The sequence below is a fragment of the Neopelma chrysocephalum genome, unplaced genomic scaffold (assembly GCF_003984885.1).
Source record: "Neopelma chrysocephalum unplaced genomic scaffold, ASM398488v2 Primary Assembly neopelma1_23, whole genome shotgun sequence".
In the NCBI taxonomy this organism is placed as follows: domain Eukaryota; kingdom Metazoa; phylum Chordata; class Aves; order Passeriformes; family Pipridae; genus Neopelma; species Neopelma chrysocephalum.
This window is the reverse complement of record NW_020897691.1, coordinates 12,457,726-12,479,905: the sequence shown is the minus strand read 5'-3', so window position 1 is coordinate 12,479,905 and position 22,180 is coordinate 12,457,726. Positions and strand designations below refer to the sequence as shown.

At 38.0% G+C, this 22,180-nt stretch overlaps 1 protein-coding gene across 4 annotated transcripts in view; it reads left to right on the top strand.

The window, feature by feature from the left end:
* Positions 1-22,180, top strand: part of MAP3K4 (mitogen-activated protein kinase kinase kinase 4) — a 71,679-nt gene that overhangs the window by 5,611 nt on the left and 43,888 nt on the right. For all 4 annotated transcript variants that reach the window (XM_027686941.1, XM_027686926.1, XM_027686935.1 and 1 more), the window contains exons 2-4: positions 11,444-11,634; positions 15,246-16,624; positions 20,482-20,724. In XM_027686941.1, the coding sequence (XP_027542742.1) occupies positions 11,444-11,634; positions 15,246-16,624; positions 20,482-20,724 (1,813 nt within the window). The remainder of the gene's footprint in view (positions 1-11,443; positions 11,635-15,245; positions 16,625-20,481; positions 20,725-22,180) is intronic.

Genomic DNA, 22,180 nt, shown 5'->3' with positions numbered 1-22,180 from the left:
GTGGTGATTGCAGTCCAGTTGAGAGCGGTGGTCTGCAGTCTAGTTGAGAGCATTGGTCTGCAGTCTAGTTGAGAGCGGTGGTCTGCAGTCTTCCTCTGGATCCCACGAGAGGTGGAGAGGTTCTGAAACTCCCAGTTTATATATTCTCCAGGTGGGAGTTCTCAGTCCCTCCCTCAGAGGGGGGAATTCCATAAAAGGGCATGAGGATGCTCAGTCCCTCCCTCAGAGGGGGGAATTCCATAAAAGGGTATCAGAGCGGGGAATTCCATAAAAGGGTATGAGGACAGGAACATAGGCCTCTACTGACAACAGTTTCTGGGAAGTGGCATGGAAGGCTATAGAATACACAGTTTTGGGTTACACCCATCCAGTGATGAATTGGTCCCAGCCGTTCTAACCAGGGCATGTCATAATATCTCTTGTCCCAGTAGCATGTAGCTTTTCTTGGTATAGCTTAAATTTTCCTGAAAATCCAGTGGGATGTGTTAGTACAGATTTTTTATAAGTAGTTTTTAATTAAATATACTTCAGTTTTTCAGTGGGTAGCTGTAGTGGTTTGAACCAGGTTTTCCCCCTGAAACTAAGAAAGTGGTAACCCCCAGGGGGTGGTGACCCTTGGGGCTTGACCAATCAGTGCTCCTGCAAAATATAAACATGTCTCTGGAGACCGGAAAAGAAGCAGTGGTTCTTGTGGTGAGAAGAAGAGGTGGCCATGTTGTAGAGGCCACGAGGAGCTGGGGCTCCGGCCCCTTAGGGGGCTTTGCCCCCCCCAGCCCCCGGTTGGGGGGCTGCAGGGACTCGGAATGGTGTTGAAGCTGGGCTGAGTGCCTGCGGCTAGGAGCTGGGGGAGTTTCTTCCCTGTAAGTAGAAGTGGGAGACGCTGGGAGCAGCGACGGAGCAGCAGCAGAACAGCAGTGTCCAAAGAGCAGTGGCAAAGAGCCAACTGATAAGAACCAAGAGAAGCAGCAGATGCCGGTATGCAACTAAGGCAGACACAGAGGTGTCTGAGGAGAAGGAAAAGCAGCAACAGGACAAGAGAACCAAGCCAGCAGCAGGAAGAGAGTTTCGGAGGGTAAGAACTGGACAAACCAAAACCTCCAAACTCACTAGAGACCCCTCCGAGAAAGAGGAGGGGGTGGTGGACTGAGTGGAGTCCTAAAGTGCAGTATGCACTACAGAGAGGAGCTAAGAAGCTCCGGCCTCCTGAGAGCTCAGCCAGGATGGCCAAAGGAATGTGTGTGGAGGGGGTGACCTTGGGCTTTCCCCCCCCCCCTCCTTGCTGCAGCTTCAGAGAAGCTGGCAGCCATCTTTGAGGCAGAGCATGGGAGCTCTGCACAGGGGCTTGATTTCCCCTGAGGATACCAGACTGTCACGAAGACCCCCGTGCTTCGTGATATGACCGTGGTGGAACGACCTTGTCTGGGGTTACGTAGTCCACGGAAAGACCCCCGTTTGAAGACGGAGGGCCGAGGGGCTTGGAGACCCCCTCGTGTGTGCTGGCAGAGAGCCAGCAACTGCTTCTGCTGCCTGGAAGAGAAGAAGAGAGCCTGCTGCCTAGAGAGAGCCTGCTGCTGACAGACTGGAAGGGGTCTTTTCTTCTTCTTCTCTCCTGGACTTTTATTTGGAGGGAGAAGAGATTTGGCCCATTGTAAATATTATTGTCATGGTAGAGATAGATATAGAGTTAAGATTGTATACAATGTATTATAGTATTTATTTGCTGTATAGTCTTTGTAATATATTCCTTCCCCCATATTGAGTCTCGTGTTTTTGTCTGGAAAACCCATCTCACATGGGGTTGAGATGTGGGTGGGGGGCTAGGAATCAGAATTGGATTTTGGGCCTGCTCAAACCATGACAGTAGCTTGAGACCTTAGGATATGATTTGTGCTGGTGCCAAGAGCTTAACTACAGCACTTACCTTTGGGTGATACTGTGCTGTGTAGTGCTCAACCATCTTTAGTGAGGAGAACATCTTTCAGAACTTCTCATGGAAAAAAAAAATCAGTTTAAATTTTTTTTCCCCCCAAATATGAGCTACGTATAGTTAAAGTTGAAAAAAGTAGCACTAAGGAAGAAGCATGGAGACTGGAGTCAATGAGTGTTTTAACATTAGTAGTTAAGTGAAGAGACCTGGGTTCTAGCTGGCCTGGTGAAGTTCTCTTAGCTCCTGTTTCTGCAGTTCTAAACTTTGATCCGTTTGCAGCCTCACCTGGTAGGCTTAAACGTGGATGTGGAAACCTGACAAACCCGTCAACATTTTCACATTGCAGAGCAAAGGCAGAATTAAATAGACCTGTTGATCTTTCTTATAAAAATAAAATATGGCATAGTTTTAATAAAATAATTTATCATCGGAAACTCAGATATTAATCTACTGTAAATGCTGTTACATCACAATTTCAACTTTGCATAAAAATGTATAAGAATCCAAGATGGAAAAATTAGATAACCTTTTTCTGTTTCCAAATTTACTAGTGAAAAGAACAGAGAGTTCTGAGTATTATTTTTTTCTGAGATGAGAACATGAAGAACAGCTAAAACTCTTATAAGAGCTCTATTTTTTTATTTTTCTTATATTTATTTATAGTTGGTGTAACTTTCAGAAGTCTCAGTAGTTCTTAGCATTACTTGCAATAAAAAGATATGAATACTGCTTTGCATTTTGCGTAATTTATTTTTCAATCATTGTTTGACAGTTTCGTCTTTTTGAGGTTTACCATATTTTTATAATTACTCAGCAGGTGCTTCAACACCTCACCACTGTTTCAACAGCTTTTGTTAGATTTTTCTGTGACTTTGCCTTTCTGTTGTAAATATAATAAGCACATAGAAACTTCTGCCCAAGAAAATAGGAGAATTTTGGGTAAAATGTCAAAGTAGTAGTAATTCACAAAACTGATTCTGGTAGTTTCCAGATCTTGAGAAGCAGAAAATTTTGTTCGACTTCCTCTCTTAAACTAAAAATTGCTAGTGAGTGCGGTAGTGCTGTAAGGAACTTTGTAATGGGCAGCACTGGCTGGTGAGACATGTGCTTGAGACCTGTTGTAGAAATGAAGTGTGTCCACACTTGCTGGGTCCTTCTGTTCTAATTAAACAGCTTAATTGAGAGTTACCAAAGGGGAAGAGTTGTCATTGGGAATCAATTGAAGTGTAGCTATTTAGCTCTAAGCTTTATGTTAGTCTTTTCCCCAATAATGACTTTTTTATATTTTTCCTTGTTGATTTCTGGAGAAGTAGTGGTTCCTCTGTCACCGTGAAGTCCTGCTCTAAACCACTATTTGTGTTGCCACAGAAATACTTGCCTTATATTTCTCCCAGGACTTAGCTGATCTAGAATTTATTGTGCTTGGTTCTTAACTGTTAGCAGGGCTGCTGTAGTATAAACTTGCAGTTTGGAAGTGGGTGGCAAGGGGCTCATAGCAGCCTTGAGTGTCTGTATTTGGGCAGCTGTGCTACAGGTTGGTCTTCAAAGATAAACAAGGTGTAAATAGTGAGCAAAGCATGGCTTTTAAAGTGTTACTGATACATCGTGACTATTTTCTGATGAAGTTTTAATGTTTCTGTTCATAGGTTAATTTGTAAATCAGCTACTGGAGCTACATAATCAATCAGTTCTTGGTGGTGATTCAGGTATTACCTTAACCATCTTCCTGCCCAAGTATTTTGCTTTTATTATTTCTACAAGTAAAAATTTGCATTGGTTTTGCAGTTGACTCTGATTAGAAATCACTATTGTCATCTCCTGACATCCATCACTTCCCCTCCCTGGACTAGGAATGTCTGCCATATGAAACTTGCTAGTTTAACATTTGGTCTCCTAAGCAAAATTAAAGTGGTTGAAGTTGGAAAAATCCTGCAAAGACATTCCAGCTAAGGTGGATTGTTTCAGCAGCACCAGTGAAGAACCAAGGGCTGTACTTTCAGTTATACCTTTGCATCTTGGGTGCTGGTGACTTCTGGCCAAGTGGAAAGCAGAAGGGACAGTCTTGTAAATTGCTTCAATGCAGCCAGAATAGAGTGACTGAAGGCACGATTTCACTTTACTCTCAGCAGGTTGCTTTCTCCCTTGGTTTCTCTACAAAAGGAAGCCAAGGTCCTCCACTGCATTCTTTTTGGATCTAGCAGTTACATGTCCTGCATATTGGTCTGACAGGTAAATGATGCACCCAAATTGTTTCTTTTTCACTGTCAACTTGGTGGCTGAGGTCACATGATGGTTGACTTCTGTGCACAGAGGGCAGGGATGTGCAACGTGGGAGGCAAAAGGTGCATGGGAACTGGTTCCCCTTCTTGTGTCATCTTACTGTGACTATAATGCTGGTAATTTCTGAGGTTCTGTACTGTAAAATGTTGTGTGAGTAAGCTTCATTACATTTCATACTTGATTTTCAAAGTTTTTTTTAGTATTACCTCGTGGCTTTTATGCTCTTACAAGTGTTTCTGCTGTAAGCTGTTCTAATGAAAACTTAGATTCTGTAAAATTTGCATCTGCAGACTTGCTTGATGAAAGATGCAAGTGCTTTTTTGCATTTTGTGTCAGCAATAAATGGTAAAATTAATGTCTGTTCTAAGTAAATTCTCTGCCCTCCCACTTCCTGCCCAGGTGTCATCCTTTTTCCCCCAGTGTGCTGGTGGTTCATTCCTAGACAACAGAGACAAATGATCACGTGTTCTGCCTTGCCCTGATTCCTCAGGGGGAAAAAAATGTAGCTACGTACAGCTGAATTTGAATTTGAATATTTCTTAAAACTGAAATTGTTAGACTGATACTGTATCTTCTTTAAAATGTAGTTTTGAAATACTTAGTGAATACAGAAAAGCCCTAGATTTTTGCCTTAAAATGTTCTTTTAAGACAACAACATGACAAAATATTTTTTCATTTACTTCGATAACCTCCAGGCATTATTTTTAGGATCTCTGTCTCCTTCAAACTTTCTTCCAATTTCAAGGTAAGTTAGAATCACAGAATATTCTGAGTTGGAAGGCACCCACAAGAACCGTAGAGTCCAGCTCTTTAGTGAATGGCCCATATGGGGGTCAAACTCATGACCTTGATGTTATTAGCACCGTGGTCCAACCAACTGAGCTAATCTCAGGTTGATCAAGTTTTAAGTTTGTGTTCTTTCCTGCTGTTCATTTTAGCCTTGACATTTGTGTGCCTTAAGTGTTATCTGCTTTTATGGTTAGAGAAATCAATGAAAGGTTGAATGTGACCCTCATAAATATTTATGTCTTAGCTTTCAGGAGAACTGGGAAATGGATGCATTTAACTAGATAGGATTAGTCACCTCCTGTAGAAAGGAAGAGTAGTGCAGATATAAGGGTGATCATAGGAATACACAAATTGAGTTAGAGAAGCCTGCTTGAAAAACAGAAATGGAAGTACTCACCAACTGAAGGAAGAGTTCTTCAGAGAAGAATGTTATTATTTTTTGCTTCGTTTCTGCCCTTTTTTTAATTTATACAGTCTTCATGCCAGAAAGGATGGTACTCTGAAGTTCCCCTTTTCCAGTAGAGAGTACTGTTACATGATTTTCTGCCAGGCTTTATTGTCAAGTTAAGTTATCTACAGTAAAGTAATGGCTACAAGATTCCTTGTGAACTAGAAACTTGGAACACCAAAGCTGCTGTTACTGTTCTCCCTTCTAACTTGAAGTTGCTTTCAGGTATTTTTGTTCTACTGGTGGGATGTGGCATAGGTTCTCTCTAAAATTTGGAAAGGCAACAGCTAATAGATACTGCTTCCAACTCCTTACCCAAAACCATGGTATTCATTTGCTAAGAAGTGATATTTTCCAGAAGTAATAAAGCTTTTTTTTTTTTTCTCAGGAGGAAGCTGATTCAGGCTTTAGTACAGATGTGGTGCTTTTTACAAGTCTAATTGCATTTGCCCTTCGTAATTTGAAGACTTTCTTGTTTGTTTCAAATTTTTACACTAGAAGAACTTTAAGGAGGACCGTATCTGTAGTTTATCTTTGTGGTAGTGATTCTTGTTCAAAAAAACCCCCAAACTTGGTACTTCCTCTATCTTACCCAAATTATCTTGAGGATAACAAATTATAAAGCCAAACATATCCTTAGTTTCAAGTCTAATTTAATTATACTGTTAAAATCTTACCAAGTATATTACCGAGTTTCTAAGAGTCCTATTAGTATGTAGGCAGCAATGACAGGTTATTGGTGACTAAGATTTAACATTGACTGCTCAGAAATGCTGTGCTCGGGTGTCTGAGATTCAAATGTTAAAACAAGGTCAAGTATCTTCATTACTGTATGTCAGTATTAGGTTTTAATGTAAACACTGTGTTTGTTTACGGTTTCTGCAGGTATAGTCACAGTAGGAATACATGACCTATATACCATTGAAATGTCCGTACTCATCACAGAATTTTTCTATCCTGCTAACCATGCTATTTCCTCTGCCCCATAAGCACTGTGCCAGACTTACACAGGATGTTTTATTTGTACAAATTGTGTGCAAATTTCTGCTGCTCTTAATAAAAAAATATGTGAATAAACCCCCGAAGATTCTTGTCCTTGCCTTTTACTGAAGGCTTCCCTTTGCTGCACTTAAAGCACTTAGGGTAAATGCAATAGTTGCAAGGACTTTGTTTTTATATTCACACATGTAGCAGATCTTTGAGAATACCTTACCCAAAAGGGGATTTGTAGTCCTTTCTCCTTTCAGTTCATGAACCTTTCGGAACCATGTCCATTTATTTAATCTTATAGCTTCCTTCAGAACAGGGAATTTAAAAAGGTTATTAAAATACAGGGGTGTGTGATGCTTTCCCAATGTTGGAACGTAACACTAGGAGTTTATACTAGATAGCAGTCCTGTACTGTGGCAGAACTTCAGTTCATTTTATCTTAACTTGTTTTCCTGATGAGGTTGTCTAATCCTCAGTCTTAGTTACCCAGGGTGCTGCTGGTTAATTAGGGAAGTTCCTTCCTGGTGCTGTTGGTCCAGCAGTACCATTAGATTTTCTTTTGCTATAAAATTAAACCCAGTACTGCCCTGCAGATGTTGGAGCTTCTGATTCTAGAGTTGTGCAGTCTGTGGTGTTTAGCAGCTCTGACTGGATACTGATTTGTTTTTCAGTTTTAACAGATGTAGAGTTGGGTGCCTAAAAATTGTTTGCTCTTTGCATTACCAGCAGCTGTGCAATGATGACAGTTCTTATCAGAATATTGTTTATCTTTGAAATAGAATGATTGTGACTACCTTTAGGTAGAACTACCTTAACTTTAAAAAGATGTGATTGGCAGTGTGTGGTGCCTGTGTTTTCTGCTAGTCTAGCTAATTGGCAATGGACATAAATAAGAACAGACTAATGTAGCTTTGTCTTCCTGCATACTATAATTATCAAGCTGCATCCGAGTTAAAGAGTATGTATTTGAAAAATAGACACTTTGCCTTTAAGTCAGACACTGAATGTCCAGAGCTGGTTCTTGGTAATTTGATGGTAGACTTTGTAGAGATCTGTGTATGGAAATGGCAGGATGCCATAAGAAGTGTTGAGAAAGAACCTTACTGATGTCTGCATGGTGCAATGTCTTGGAAACTGCAGGAAGCTGTTCATGGCATCTGTCTATGGAGCGCACAGCTTCCAAATGCTTATGGACGGTGATTATACTGGCTACTGTGTGGTAATTGCCTAACTCAAATTTATTGCTATGTGCTTGTAGTCCAGTCAGTTGACCTCTACTGGAGGTAGAGTACTGGAGGTACTTTTAAGCTGTGTGTGGGATGATAAGCAATGGCTGAACCTGAGTTAATTGTGTACATGCCTAATGTAATTGAACTCCTGCTTATGAGGAGGGTGGCTGATGTAAAGGGAAGAGTAAAGAGTTGTTTCCCCCATATAGCTGTTACGGTTTTTAGTGTGACCTCTTATTAATGGTTGTTACCAACTTTGAAAGTTTGCATAATGCTTCAGTAAAGTGCAGAAGTTAATACTGGTTAAAAATTGTACTCTTCAGTGTGACTTTAGCCTAGTTAATTGTAACATGTCCCTATGTGATCTTCAGTGGTCTTTCCGTTTGTTGTTTTATTTCTAGTGATAAATGACTGCATTTTTCCAAAGGCTTATGGCCTTTATCAATAGCAGTGGTTACCAACCTTTTGCTCCCTGTCCTACTGCTTCAAATTTCATATGACAGTTTTGCCACTCTCCCATTTTTGTTTGCAGACCTTTGAAAATCTAGAATATTTATTTCAGTTTTCATGATTGAGCTGGAATTATAGATACATTGCTATCACAGTTAAAAAAGTAAAAATAAAATCCTGTTGTCATCTGCATATGCAAATTAAAGAGATTTTGTATTCTGTCTTTTGAGATTCTGGTTGAAATGCACCCTGATGTAACATAAAGTAGTTACTTTTTGGAAATGTTCTTGGTTTGTTGATTTTTTTTTTTTTTTTGGTGCTTTCCAGAGCCGTCAAGGTATTTTGCTTTGGTTGTTGCTTTTACCATACTGCTCTTGCAGCTTTCCCAGTATTCCTGATTTACGCATCCTGGCTACTATCTTTCCTATGTTCCTAGGGTAAAATTGCTAAGAAGCATTTTGCTCATTAAAATTGAGGCTAAGAGCAGCCTGTAAATAGACTACTGTGAAAACTGTGCACTTCTAGTTTTCCTTGTAAGGATTGGGTTTAGACTGTTATTGTCAAATAGTAACAGCATTTGTCACATTTCTAGCTTTCACTTTTCCAGTATATGGCTAATTAAGATTAGGATGGTCCTCACTGACAGGCGGGAAAAATCTGCAGTTCTTGGTAGCAAAGAAGAAATTAGCTGTGATTAATGTTTCCCAACTCTGGTTGCAACAGTATTTAGGAACCACAATTCTGTGTAATAACCAACACTATAATCTGATTCGGGTTTGCCAGCACTGCATTTTATAGGCTGGCAGATTTAATTAGTCTGTGGTTAGTTCATGACGGTAAATAACACACAAACATTGCAAAGGCTATGTCAGTAATCTGTAAAAATTATGACTGGTTTTAATACCAGAGTGTTCCTCCTGATGATCGTATATGTCTGGTGTTGTCCGGATGAGAAAATTGATACTAGCATGTAGCTGCTTTAGTTCAGACCCTGTATATTTAGTGCACTGTTGTACAATTAGGCTTGCACTGGTGAAACTGAGTCTTTGTGTTCACTGGCATTGATCTGAGCTCTGAGCTGAGGTGTAGTCTTTGCACACGAACCCTAAACTGAGCATGCTGAATTTTTAAACTTGGGTTGTAGCCTGTGCCTTTGTCTCTCTAAGCAGGCCGGCCAGCTTTGGTTAGATCATCTCGTCAGCTGCTAACAAGAGTGGTTCTGTAGAGTGTGATTGCTGTTTTGTGATCTGACTTCAAGTGCTGCATGTTTTGTGATCTCTGCTATGCTTTCTACCAAAGTAAAGAACAGCTTACTAAATTACCCAGAAAAAATGGCCAAATGTTAAGTAAGTCATACTGGATGTCGCTGTATAGGTAAGTATGTAATTCAGGTGTGAGGTTGGAGGGTGATTTGAATACTTCTGGCATTCATGCCCTCTCACTGGACATATCAAGAAACAAACAAAGTAGAATTATGGAAACATTTAGGTTGAAAAAGACCTCTAAGATCGAGTCCAACCATAAAGTAACACATCCAAGTCCACCACTAAACCATGTCCCTGAGGGCCACAGCTTCAGGTCTTTTAAATACCTCCAGGGATGATGACTGAAATAACCAGCTTATGTTCTTTAAAGATCACCTAATTCAGCCTGGTGAAGAGGTTTGATTATTATATTTTTTTGAAGAGGTTGCTTACTTAAACACAGAAGAAAAACAGTGTTTTCACTAGTCTTTCATAATGAGGTAACTTATCCTAGTTTAAAACTGCCTTGGACACCTAATGCAAGTGCCACAGGATGTGTTCTGCCAGACCCCACAGGACATCAGCACCTCATTCTGTGCCTTGCCAGGCCAGTGAGATTGCTGAAAAAAAAATAGCTTCATAAGCACTGGAACTAATGACTTCTGTTTTATGTGGTTTAGTCTCTTGTGGTTGATTTGCTTTTGGCAAAATGAGAGGGGTGTTCTCTGCTCTGTTTTCTGCAGTCGGACTGTTTTCAAGAGATCTCAGGAATAAAATTTTTCTGGTGTCCAAAAAGATGTGAACTTAAGTTGCACTTTCCCACCGCAGCACTTACAAGATCCGTTTCTCTTATTCACTCACCTATTTTCACAAGATTTGTAGGAACAAAGTAAGACTTTTTGTTATGTTTGGTCAGTGGGTGTTGGTTAAATTGGATTGCTAGGAAACACATTAACAGCACAATTTCGCAAGGCAAGGAAACTAGACTAAAAGTACTGGTGATTGTGTGTGGTGCCATTATGACTAAATTCACTGTAGGGCTCTCCTTAGACTACAGGTGGTGCTATGGTACCATCTGAGTTGTTTTTCTTGGGTAACCTCTTTGCCTGCTGCCTTCTCAAAGCTGTAATGTGAGAAGGGTAATTTCATGCAGTAAATGTTCCTGTGGCTTTGTAGAGAATATAATTTTTCTGCATGCTAAGGTATTTATTTCTGTTTATAGCTAAAGATAAACAAAAAGTACAGTATCTGTTTGTTTTTCTTTTGTTAGCCTTAGTGCTATTCTATTAGCTGGCAATATTCTGGCATGTTTCTTGCTGCAGTAACTCAGACTTGCTCCACCAGAGCATGAGTAACATTCCTTGTCTGCCTCAAAAATAGAGGCAAGTAAAATGTCATTTGTAATTAAGTGAAATTGGAGTTACAGGGTACTGGTGCTACTCTTGCACTGATTTAGATCAGTGTCTTTGCCTCAGTGTCTTTTACTGGAGTTATTGAGAGTTTATATATAGAGTCAAGTTGTTATTTGCATACCTGCTTCAGAAATACATGAGAGGATGGAGGCAACCTTTCTTTTCTCTCTTTGAAGTTACTGGTGTGTGTTCTTCCAGATATGTGTTAAAGCAAGAGAATTCCTTGTATGGCACCATTGGGGAGTGATGATATTTATATGTGGTATCAATGGTATTAATATACTTAATGTTAAGATCTGTGGAAAATACGTTCAGGTGTCCTATGCTAGATAAGTTTTGTGAAGGGTAGGAGAGCCTTTTCAGTCAATTGAGATGTTACTTTTGTGGTATGCATGGGTTAAGTTTAGGCTTGGAACAAGCTTTCTCAGAAAAGAAATATATTCCTTGTACATGTATGTTTACACTATGTTCTCCTCTGCCTATACCATCGTCTTTGTATGTTGCCTATAATTTGTTTGGTTAGAAAGTTGTCCGTATGGGTGTGAAAACTTGGGGTAAGTATACATGGATGTGGCAGTAAAATATAGAAGGTTGACTGTGGCTGGGTTTTATGGATGAATTGCCAGTAAAAGTTCTTTAGCTTGAACATCATGGTCTGTCTTGTTCTCTGCAGGAAAGAGGGCAAATCAGAAGATGCTACTTGCAAGATCTCTGAATATGACCCTGAGGAGTTATCAGATGAAGCAAGTGCTGACACTTTTTATGGAACCTCTCCTCCTAGTACACCCCGCCAGATGAAGCGTATGTCAACAAAGCATCAGAAAAATAACGTTGGGAGACCTGCTAGCCGCTCCACTTTGAAAGGTAGGTGTGGTGTCTTGGGTTTTTTTCCCAAAACGATCATAAAGTCAAAGCAATAGCCTGTCATTACCTGTGGAGGGGATATACAGAAGATGGACCCAGATACTGAGGTGCAGTGAAAGGACAGGAGGCAGCTGTTGTTAAGTTGCAACAAGGGAAAAAACTCTTTGGGGTATTAAAAGAAAACTTTTGCTATGGGAGTACTCAAACAGAGAACAGTTTGCCACAGGGATTTTTGGATTGTTAAATCTTCATCTTAGGAGATTTCTAAAACAGAACTGGATAGGATCATGAGCAGGCTAAACTAGTTTTGAAATAAACCAAGCTTTGAGCAGGAAGTTGTAAAAAAATGACCTTCAGAGGTATTTTTCAGTCACTTTTTTTTTCTGCGATTCTGTGATCTCTAGTAATGGTATAGTTGCTTCTCTGCCCAAATTTCATGTTCTGAAGCACTTCACAGGCTGTTTATTGAAAAATACAGTTTTTGGTGATTACTCTTTAATGTCACCGAAGCAATTAAAGTGTAGTTACTCCTGCTTGCTTCTGCTGACTCTTCAGTCATAAAGTGATAATGAGGGGAAAAACCAAAAGATACTTGATATGTGGATTTTTTCCTAATTCCACTAAGTAATGATATCTAATAATAAAACTTTTGTATCCTAAAGTATGAATTTTTAAGCATTTTTTTATTATAAGCAGATACAGAATATGGGAATTGTTTGTTGAAAAGACAACTTTAAAAAACATTCAGTAGGTACATCTTTTCAAGCTGTCCTTCTGAGAAAAAAAAGAAAAATGTGCAACTTTACTGGTTTTGTTGAGCTTGGATGGGTGTAAAAAAGCCACTTAAGATTGTATGTTCAGTATTTTCATACAGAATATGCCTAGTTTTGTGGGGGCGTTTTTTGTTAATTTGTTTTTTTTAAAAAATACTTCAGACAAGATTATTTGCCAGAGTTATGGCAGCTTGACTGTTGTCAGTTGATGTTTTGGAAACAATTTATAAAGTTGCTTCACACGAAACAGGAAACATCACAGAGTGCATGGCAAGGATTACATTTCTGAGGTAAAATGTAGGGAAGAAAAAAGGTAAATTGTTTAGTGTGAATAAGGGAATACAGTCAGTTCTTTGGTTGCATAGAGCTGTGGAATGCAAGTTCATAATAAAAGAAGGGCCAATACAAACATTTTCCAAAGCTTCTGGTTTCCTTTCACTTCATACAACCTCCAAATGACGTCACTGAAGAGAACATTCACCAAAAGATCTCTTCCTTATACTAAATTGAAGAGAAATATTGTTGTTCTTGCCAGTTAACTGTAGGCATTGGAATTATTAATCTTCTTTAACTTTGCTAAAAGGCACATTTAAAAACCAGAAAACTCTTCAATGGTAAATTAACCCTATTCGGTTCTGTATTTAGTGGTTACATAAACTTTTCTTGCTTTTGGTGATTATTTCTTCTTGTTTCTTTCTGTGCTTTAAAAAAAAAAGTTAATTTCTAAACAGAGACATTGTGATACTAAAGAACTATAATGTGTTATATTTCATTGTTAGCCTTTGCTGCTGAGCACATATTGAAGATTGATACCTTTATGAGAAATAGGGAGTTGTTTAACCCTGCTAATAGATTTTGAGTTTTTGGAGCAAGGTCTCTCTATGTGTGAGAGAATGGTTTTTACTTCTGGTGTGAGAATATCCTGTTCTTGGTTGCTGTGTGTCTTAAAATATGTTTGGGTTTTTTTATGATGAATTGGGTAGTGTTGTATAAAATATCTTCTTCTGTAAAGTTCGTAAAGTTTGTTTTTTTTCCCTTTGCCAACAATCTCAGAAAAGTTATTCTGTATTATGGAGGAAAAAAAAGAAAGCCACCTCAAAAACAAAAACTTGCAGACTGGTTGGTTGACCTTGAATGTGTGTGCACATGCTCTTATTGAGATAGAATAGGTTATACTTCTTGTAAGAAAATTCATTCAGGGATTAGTTTGATGTACACTTTAAAAAATAGATTTGAATTACTTTTCAGATGTTAACAAATAACAGATTTAAGGTATCTCTCCTTTATTTAGACAACTGAATGAACTTTGGGCATTAGGGCCTTGCGTACTTGCGCCTCTGATATTTTATTTCTGTCACACCAAATTTCCTATAACTTGCATATAGTATCAAAACATAAATTTATGCAATAATCTGTTTAGTTTCTGAATTGTTTCTCCTGTAACCCACAACCTCTGGGAATCACGTTTTCTAAACTAAATGCATTTCAGAGGTACTCATAAGACATCCTTGTGTCTCCTGAGCCCATGAATACTTGCTTACTTACTGAACTGTTAGGTTCTCAGGTGCTATGTACAAAGCATTGCCTGTGTCTGCTTTCTAGTCTAAAACTTCTGCAGCTTCATACTTGAAGGAGAACCACTTTTGACCCCGCTTTCTTACCCCCATCAGGTTCCTCACGTTCTTTTTATGATATTTTCTTTTAATGAGCTTTAAGGTCTTGTTCTACCATGTGCCCTCCCTCACCAACCAACAATGGCTTGGTTGTGAAACTTCCTGCTCCCTGTAGCATTAAAGGTAATTCTAACTCAAAATTTATTAGTACAGCCGAACTGTTTTTACAAATTAATTTAAGTCTGTATTACAATACTGGAATAAAATTAGTAGCAGGAACTCATACAGTTATAGCACTGATACTTATTTATTGCAGAACTGTCAGGTGCATTTGAATCATTGGTGTCTGTTTAGTCGATAAAATGACTTCTGAAGCAATTTGTAGATTATTGTGCCTCTACTTTGTTAAGAATGATGAACATTTAAGTATTAGGGCACTTTGGATGTGTAATAATGAATACTTTGTAACGTACTTTTCTTTCAATGTGTTTTGGTGGAGTGGGGAGATCTGAAGATTAAGGGTGAAGGAGAATAACATGTTAAAAATAGAAACTGAAGGGATCTAGATGACCCTCTGTATAGAATGTAAGTTCAGAAAGTGATCTTTAAATGTAACAAGATTTTAATTTATTTTGCAAGGTCACCAAAATCCTCAACATCAAAGTGCTGTTAGAAGTTGATTAATTTCTAATCTGCCTTAAAGTCTACAGAAGGCTTCCCAGAACTGAGATGAATCTCCCCAAGAGGCAGGATTGGTGTATTCAGGCTGAAATTTATGTATGCTCCAGTTTTTATGAAATTGCATGTGCAATGGAGTCTCTATAATTCTGTTTGACTTTGATCCTTAATAATGCTTTGTTGCATTTTGAGTTTTTGTTTGGGAGGTTGTGTGACAAATGTATAGAAAATGAACTTGGAAACCATTCTTTTCCTTTTGATCATACTCCATTCTCAGTAGATGGCATAGTCAGGATAATGAAAATTCTCTGCTGTCCTTTCTACAAAAGAGGTAAAGCAAGAGAAGAAAAAAAAATCCTGTGGTTCTACTATTGATTTAAATTATAGTAATGGTAACTTTTAAGAATGTATTTTACTTCTATCCATGCCTGTTTTGTTTTATTGGTATTAAACAATGTTATGCTCAACCTAAGAAATGAGATCGGATGCTGACTTGAACAATGCTTTTTCTTGTTGCTGCAGTCACATTCTTTTTCTTTTCTTACAGAAAAGATGAGTGTGCCAACTCAGTCTTTGCATAAAGACAGTGGGAAAACCATTGAGAATGTGGAGGAGCACAGCTATAAGCAAGGGAAAAAGATTAGAGATGCTCTAAGGACAACAGAACGAGATCACAAGAAAAATGTGCAGTGTTCATTTATGTTAGACTCAGTTAGTGGGTCTCTGCCAAAAAAGACAATTCCAGATGTTGATCTCAATAAGCCTTACCTCAGCCTTGGCTGTAGCAATGCTAAGCTTCCAGTCTCTGTGCCCATGCCAATACCCAGAACTACACGCCAGACTTCTAGGAGTGATTGCCCAGCAGATCGTTTAAAATTCTTTGAAACCCTGCGGCTTTTGTTAAAACTTACCTCAGTCTCAAAGAAAAAGGACAGGGAGCAAAGAGGGCAGGAAAACACTTCTTCTGTCTGGCTGAACCGATCTAATGAACTGATCTGGCTGGAGCTGCAAGCATGGCATGCTGGCCGGAGCATTAATGACCAAGACCTCTATCTCTATGCAGCCCGTCAAGCTATCCCTGATATCATCAATGAAATCCTCACCTTCAAAGTGGACTATGGAAGCTTCTCCTGTGTAAAAAATGGAGCCAGTCTCAATGGTACTTCAGGAGAAGGAGTTTGCAAATCAACACATGGAACTAGTGCTTTGGGTTACTCGAGTTACCATGAACACCTCCATCGCCAGCGGGTCTCATTTGAGCAAGTAAAGCGAATAATGGAGCTGCTGGAGTATATAGAAGCACTTTATCCATCTCTTCAGGCTCTTCAAAAGGACTATGAAAAGTATGCTGCAAAGGACTTCCAAGACAGGGTGCAGGCACTCTGTCTATGGTTAAATATTACAAAAGACTTAAATCAGAAGCTAAGGATTATGGGAACTGTATTGGGCATCAAAAATCTTTCTGACATTGGCTGGCCAGTGTTTGAAATTCCTTCTCCTCGACCATCTAAGGACAATGATCCAGAGGATGAAGACGTTGATAGGGAAACAGAAGTAAAGGAATCCTCAGGAACTTGCACAGAGGAGAGTGATGGGGAAGAACAAATCTCTGAGGAGAATGTTGAAGAACTTAGACAAGCCATCAAGAACAGTTTTACTAATAAGCCAAATTTTGACTTTCAGGACCATTCAAGGAGGCTTGATAGGCTTGAATCTGAGGATGACTCCACCTCTTGGGTTATTCCAGAATGCAGTGCTGAGGGAAGCTGCAGCCAACACTGTTTGACCTCTATTTACAGGCCGTTTGTTGATAAAGCACTGAAGCAAATGGGGTTGAGGAAACTAATTTTAAGACTGCACAAGCTAATGCATGGTTCATTGCAAAGGGCTCGTATGGCGTTGGTAAGGAGTGATCACCAGCTGGAGGTAGGTTGCTACTAGTGTAAATGGATAACAGGAGTACCTCCTTGCTCTGTTTCTAACTGCAAATGTAGGAATTGGTATCTTATGAATGTTTTATTTGCTTTGTTGGTTTTTGAAAGACAGTGTATATTATGAGGCCCAGTTCTTCCACCAGAAATGAATCTGTTGTTTGACCTGAACTACAATTTGTGTGAAGCCCAAAGCTGGTTCTGTGTTATTCTCTGTAACTGAAATGAGATTTTTGTGATAACATCCTTATTCATTATGTTTTCTAATGTCTAAAGCAACAAATCAGAAAAATTACAGTGAAAAATTAAGCACAATAGTTGGGTTGTTAGGAAAAATCACCTATGGAGGTGGTAGATATCTAGTCTTGAAGAGAAGGAAAATTTTCTGCCAGATGTCTTTTATAAAAATGTCACTACAGTTCTGGGTTATTTCTTATCTAAATAAATGAAGTATTTTGGTGGCACATTATGCTGGGGGACAGATAGAATAAATGAATGGACTCTCAGCCTTGAAATCTGTGAAAACAAATCATGTTAGCATGTTGCATTCTTCAGCTGGCTCTTAGTTTAATTGTTGTTTTTCTTTGGGTCATTTTATATTCTTAATTAAGAATGATTGTGAGTTAATAAAATCAAATTGGGAATGAAGCAGTAAATGAAGGACAGTAGTTGAAGTTTCATATTGTAAGATGTGGTCACTATTTCTTTCAAGGCTGAGTATTGTTTCTAAATATAAACTGTTATCTAACTTGTAGACATTTTTATACTAGAAAGAATTGGCTGTAAGGATTACTTGCCCTCCTTGATAAAGTGGCACTGTGAGTGGGACCTAACCATAAATTCTAGATAAAGACATCTCTTAGCCAACATACCCATTCTAATACAGATACCATATGTGGTCTTCGATATGTTGTTATCTTAATGTTGACTGTCCCATTCGCAAAAGGAATAAGAATCGTCTATCTCCCTCAGAGGTTATTATTTTAGGATTAATACATTTATAAATACATTTATTAATAAATTTATAAAACAATTTGATTTTGAAAGTTTTTATTTGTACTGTTCATAGTGTAGGTATTACTGTAGAAATGAAGCTATAAGTTGAATTTATTTACTCTCTAATTGGTTTCAGCTTGTGTTCTAGAAAATTTGCATTAGAAATACATGAAGATTTTCTTAGAGTCAGGTACATAAGAAAAACTTGCAGATATATTACAGTAACCAAAAGCACCCCAAACCACGTATACTTAAAAAGTTCAGCTTCATGTGTAGGCAGAAATACCTTTAAAAAAATCAAAGTAAATAAGACATAGTTTGAGAGTATTGAAAACCACTTTGAGTATATTTATGGAACTGCTAAATACCTCAAATTTTGACTACATAAGGGCTCTTAAAACAAGTTAATGAAATATTAAGTGGCTAGAGTCTTTCCTGCAGCTTTGCAGAATTAAACTTTTTGGTACTTTAGTGTTGAATGACTTGCGTAAGATGTAAGGTTAATCTTTTCTCCCTCCTTCTCTACCCTTGTGACTACTTTGAATGTTCATTTTCAGTCATTACATTTTTTTTTTAATATCGTTCTTTTTTAAGAAATGACTTCATGACTTAAAGTGAGTGTTAGAAAATTGTAGACTTCTTTCCTGCTCCAAAATTTAAAGAAGGTTGTCAAAAAAAAATACATTTTGTCAGAAGTATGGTACCTACTGCAGCAAAAGATGATGTTGTACTAAAATGGAAGAGATGGTTTTGAATTGCTTGGTCTTTGCAATTGACAATACTTTGGGAGTTTCTTTTAGTGCAGTTTAGTTTGATGTTTGTGTGCAGACAGAGTTGTGAGTATTCTGTTAATCTTTGTTCCTTCTGTGACTGATATTTTGATGCTGTGTTTACATGTGTACTTACACTTTACAGTCTCTGCACATACTTTCATGGCTGTTGTTGCTTAAACACTGTCTAAATCACGTCTAAAATGTGCTTTCTGTGTATATTTTAATGCTTGTTTCATCTTAAATATGTGTAAATTTTTATACAGATGGCTATTTTTAGTGTTAAGTTTGATTCGCCATAGGCTCTGATACTTTCACAAGGCTCTAGGCACTATGCAGTCCATTTTGTGTAGAAGTTGTACAATTTGATTCTTAACGAAGATGGTTAATATTTCTTACTTTAGTTTACAAAATCAGAGATGATGTTTTATAGAACAGTATTTAAGCTTGTGTACCCTGTTTCTTGTTTATTCTACTTGCTGCACTTCTGAGTATGGATTCTATGTATGATCTCAATAAATGGCTTAGACTTTTTCTTGGTTTTTTTTTAAGACGTATCTAGCAAATACTTGAAACATTTCAGATTGGCCCCGCAGAAGATTGATATGAGTCAAATTGAACAATAGAAGTTTAGGTGTCTAATACTAAGCCCTAATGTCATCTGCTGTTATCCTTGATGTTAGAAAATGATGTAACAAATTTATTCAATTTCATTGTTATTCTTGCTCATAGACTAGCTCTTTAATATTTCTTATAAGAACTAAATTTTACAACACTATATTTGCATCACAGTGAGGACTGTATTTCTTAAGTTTTTGTCGTACTGTAGAAGTGTAGTATTTTCATGATTGTTGTTAATGAAAACTTCTTGTATAAAAATCTTTCCCTGGTGCTATGCTAGTGCTATATATCTAGTGCTAGTTTATTTTAAAGAGAGTTAGTAAAAAGAAGACATTAATATTCCATCTAAGAAAATGCATTCTTATATGTGTATTAATTTTCTACTAGGTAATAAGCTTAAAAGTTGGTTAAGTTTTTTTTAACTTTCTAGGGAGTACTTTATGATTGCTCTAATTTCTGGTAATGTTTTTCTCTTTTGTAGTGATGTTACTTGGCGCTGAAGAAAAACCTAAAAAATGCTAGTTATGTCTGCTATATTAGTGAAGGATATTTAGGTGTCATAGTTAGCAGTGTGAAATAAGAATAAAACAAACTTAATCTGAAATAAATCTTATCCTTAGATGATGACTGATGCGTTATCATCTTTAGGAGCTGCACATGTACCGTAGTCCAACTTTTCTTTCTAAATTAAACCCCAGAGTGCCTCAATGTACAGCCTTGCTTAGAATGTTATCACCAGGTAGACACTTCAGATGTCTAGGATGTTTATTTCAGATAATCTCAACTATTTTCTCTAACTAGAAAATAATTTTCTTTGAATGTAATTTTCATTTAAATGAGAAGTTTATTAAAAAAACCAAAACAAAACAGCTTAATCTCTTTTTATTTTATCTTTCTTTTTCAAACAGCTTCGATTTAAAATCTGTCAAAGTTCACAAGTTATTTTTTAAGTATTTTGACTTAGTTTATCTAGTGACATTTTCTTGAATATAGCATTCAATTATAATATGGAGTTTTATGTAATATATGCATTATGTATTTGAAGGGAAACAAGGTTACTCACCTGATGAAGCAAAGTGCACACTTGTTTCTCTAGATAGAGGCATAACAGAAACATTAAGTAAGAGATTTTCTTCACTCCCAAGGGTCAGAATTGTTTTTCCTCGAACTGGTGATCCTTAAAAAAAACAAAACAAAACAAAAAAACAACAACAACAAAACACAAAAAATACCAAACAAAAAACCCAAACCAAAACAAAAAAAACACCCAAAACCCACAAAAAAACACCACAACACCCAACTTTAAGAAACCCCCAATGATATAAACATGGAACTTCTGTGGTTGACTTGCCAGTTAATAGAATATTACCTTTTGAAAATAGACTTTTATGATGCTACTTTAAACAAATGCAAAATCCAAAAGAATTTTAAGGATGCTTTTCTTGACACCTCTTTCTTTTTACAGTTTTCAGAGTTTCCAGATCCCATGTTGTGTTCAGATTATGTGCAGTTACTAAATTTCCCACCTTGTTGCGAGCAAAAATGCAGCGCAGTATCATGGGAAGAGTTGAAATCCATGGATTTACCTTCCTTTGAACCTGCATTCTTGGTCCTTTGCCGAGTCCTGCTCAATGTTATCCATGAATGTCTCAAGCTAAGATTGGAACAAAGACCTGCTGGGGAACCATCTCTTTTGAGTATTAAACAGGTTTGCTTCGATTGTTTTTTTTAATATGTATTTCATGTTGGAAATTACTTTGTCATTTCATTATGATACAATTGTCAGTTTAAAGAGGATTAGTGTAAGAAATCACAATGCATAATTATGTAATAACTTTTGTAAGTTGTCATGTATTTCATACGGAGATCTGCTTTTTACATAGTAAACGACTGGTCATATATACCTCTCTGATTTAGGCTTCCGAATCAAAACTAGTGATTAAAAAAATTATTAACCAGCAAAGGTAAATGATATTTGTTCTATTTGCATTATAAGCTATATATCCTTCTTCAGCACATCTTCCTCCATTTGCGTTTCTCTGGCAGCATAAGCAGGACTGGGGAAGTGATTGTTCCCCTGTACTCAGCACTGATGAGGGCACATCTGGAGTACTGTGTCCAGTTCTGGGCCCCTCGGTTCAGGAAGAATATTGAGGTGCTGGAGCAGGTCCACAGAAGAGCAACGAGGCTGGGGAAGGGACTTGAGCACAAGTCCTATGAGGAGAGGCTGAGGGAGCTGGGGTTGTTTAGTCTGGAGAAGAGGAGGCTCAGGGGAGACCTCATCACTCTCTACAACTACCTGAGAGGAGGTTGTAGCCAGGTGGGGGTTGCTCTCTTCTCCCAGGCAGCTATCAGTAAGATAAGAGGGCATGGTCTTAAGCTCTGCCAGGGGAGGTTTAGGTTAGATATTAGGAAGAAATTCTTTCCAGAGAGGGTAATCAGACATTGGAATGGGCTGCCCAGGGAAGTGGTGGATTCTCTATCCCTGGAGGTTTTTAAGATGAGACTGGATGTGGCATTTAGTGCCATGGTCTAGTAACCACAGTGGTAGTGGATCAAGGGTTGGACTTGATGATCTCAGAGGTCATTTCCAACCTGCCTGATTCTGTGATTCTCTATGTGTCTTTGGTTTGATTGGTTTTCTCTTGCAAATGTAAGACATCTGCTAACATGCAGAAGTCACATAATGAAAGTTAATTGAGAAGAAAAACAAAAAAAAAAGATCTTTCCCAGCATATTGTATTATATAAATATCAGATATTTGCTGCGGGTAGTGACCCAAGATTGTCAGTCATGTCACTGTTTGAAAATACTGTATGAGGATTTATTTTCTGGTGGCTGTCTGGTACAATGAAGGCTGTTTAGACCAATACTATTTTTCAAAGTGTAGTCTAGGTTATACTAAATTTGTCTGATCACCCAGCTCCCTGGCAAGCGTAACCAGATCAGAGTTTTATCAGATGATCTTTAAGGGTAAACATTTAAATAAGCTTTTGGACTGATTATGATTTCACATTCCAGTTACTTGCTGCTCCAGAATCAATTGCTGTATTACTTTATGGTCCCAAATGAATTTGTCCTCTCTCCCTCCACCCCACTCTTCCCCTTGCTTCCCCCATTGATTGAAACCTACAATTTCAACCTTGACAGTGGTAGTTACAGTA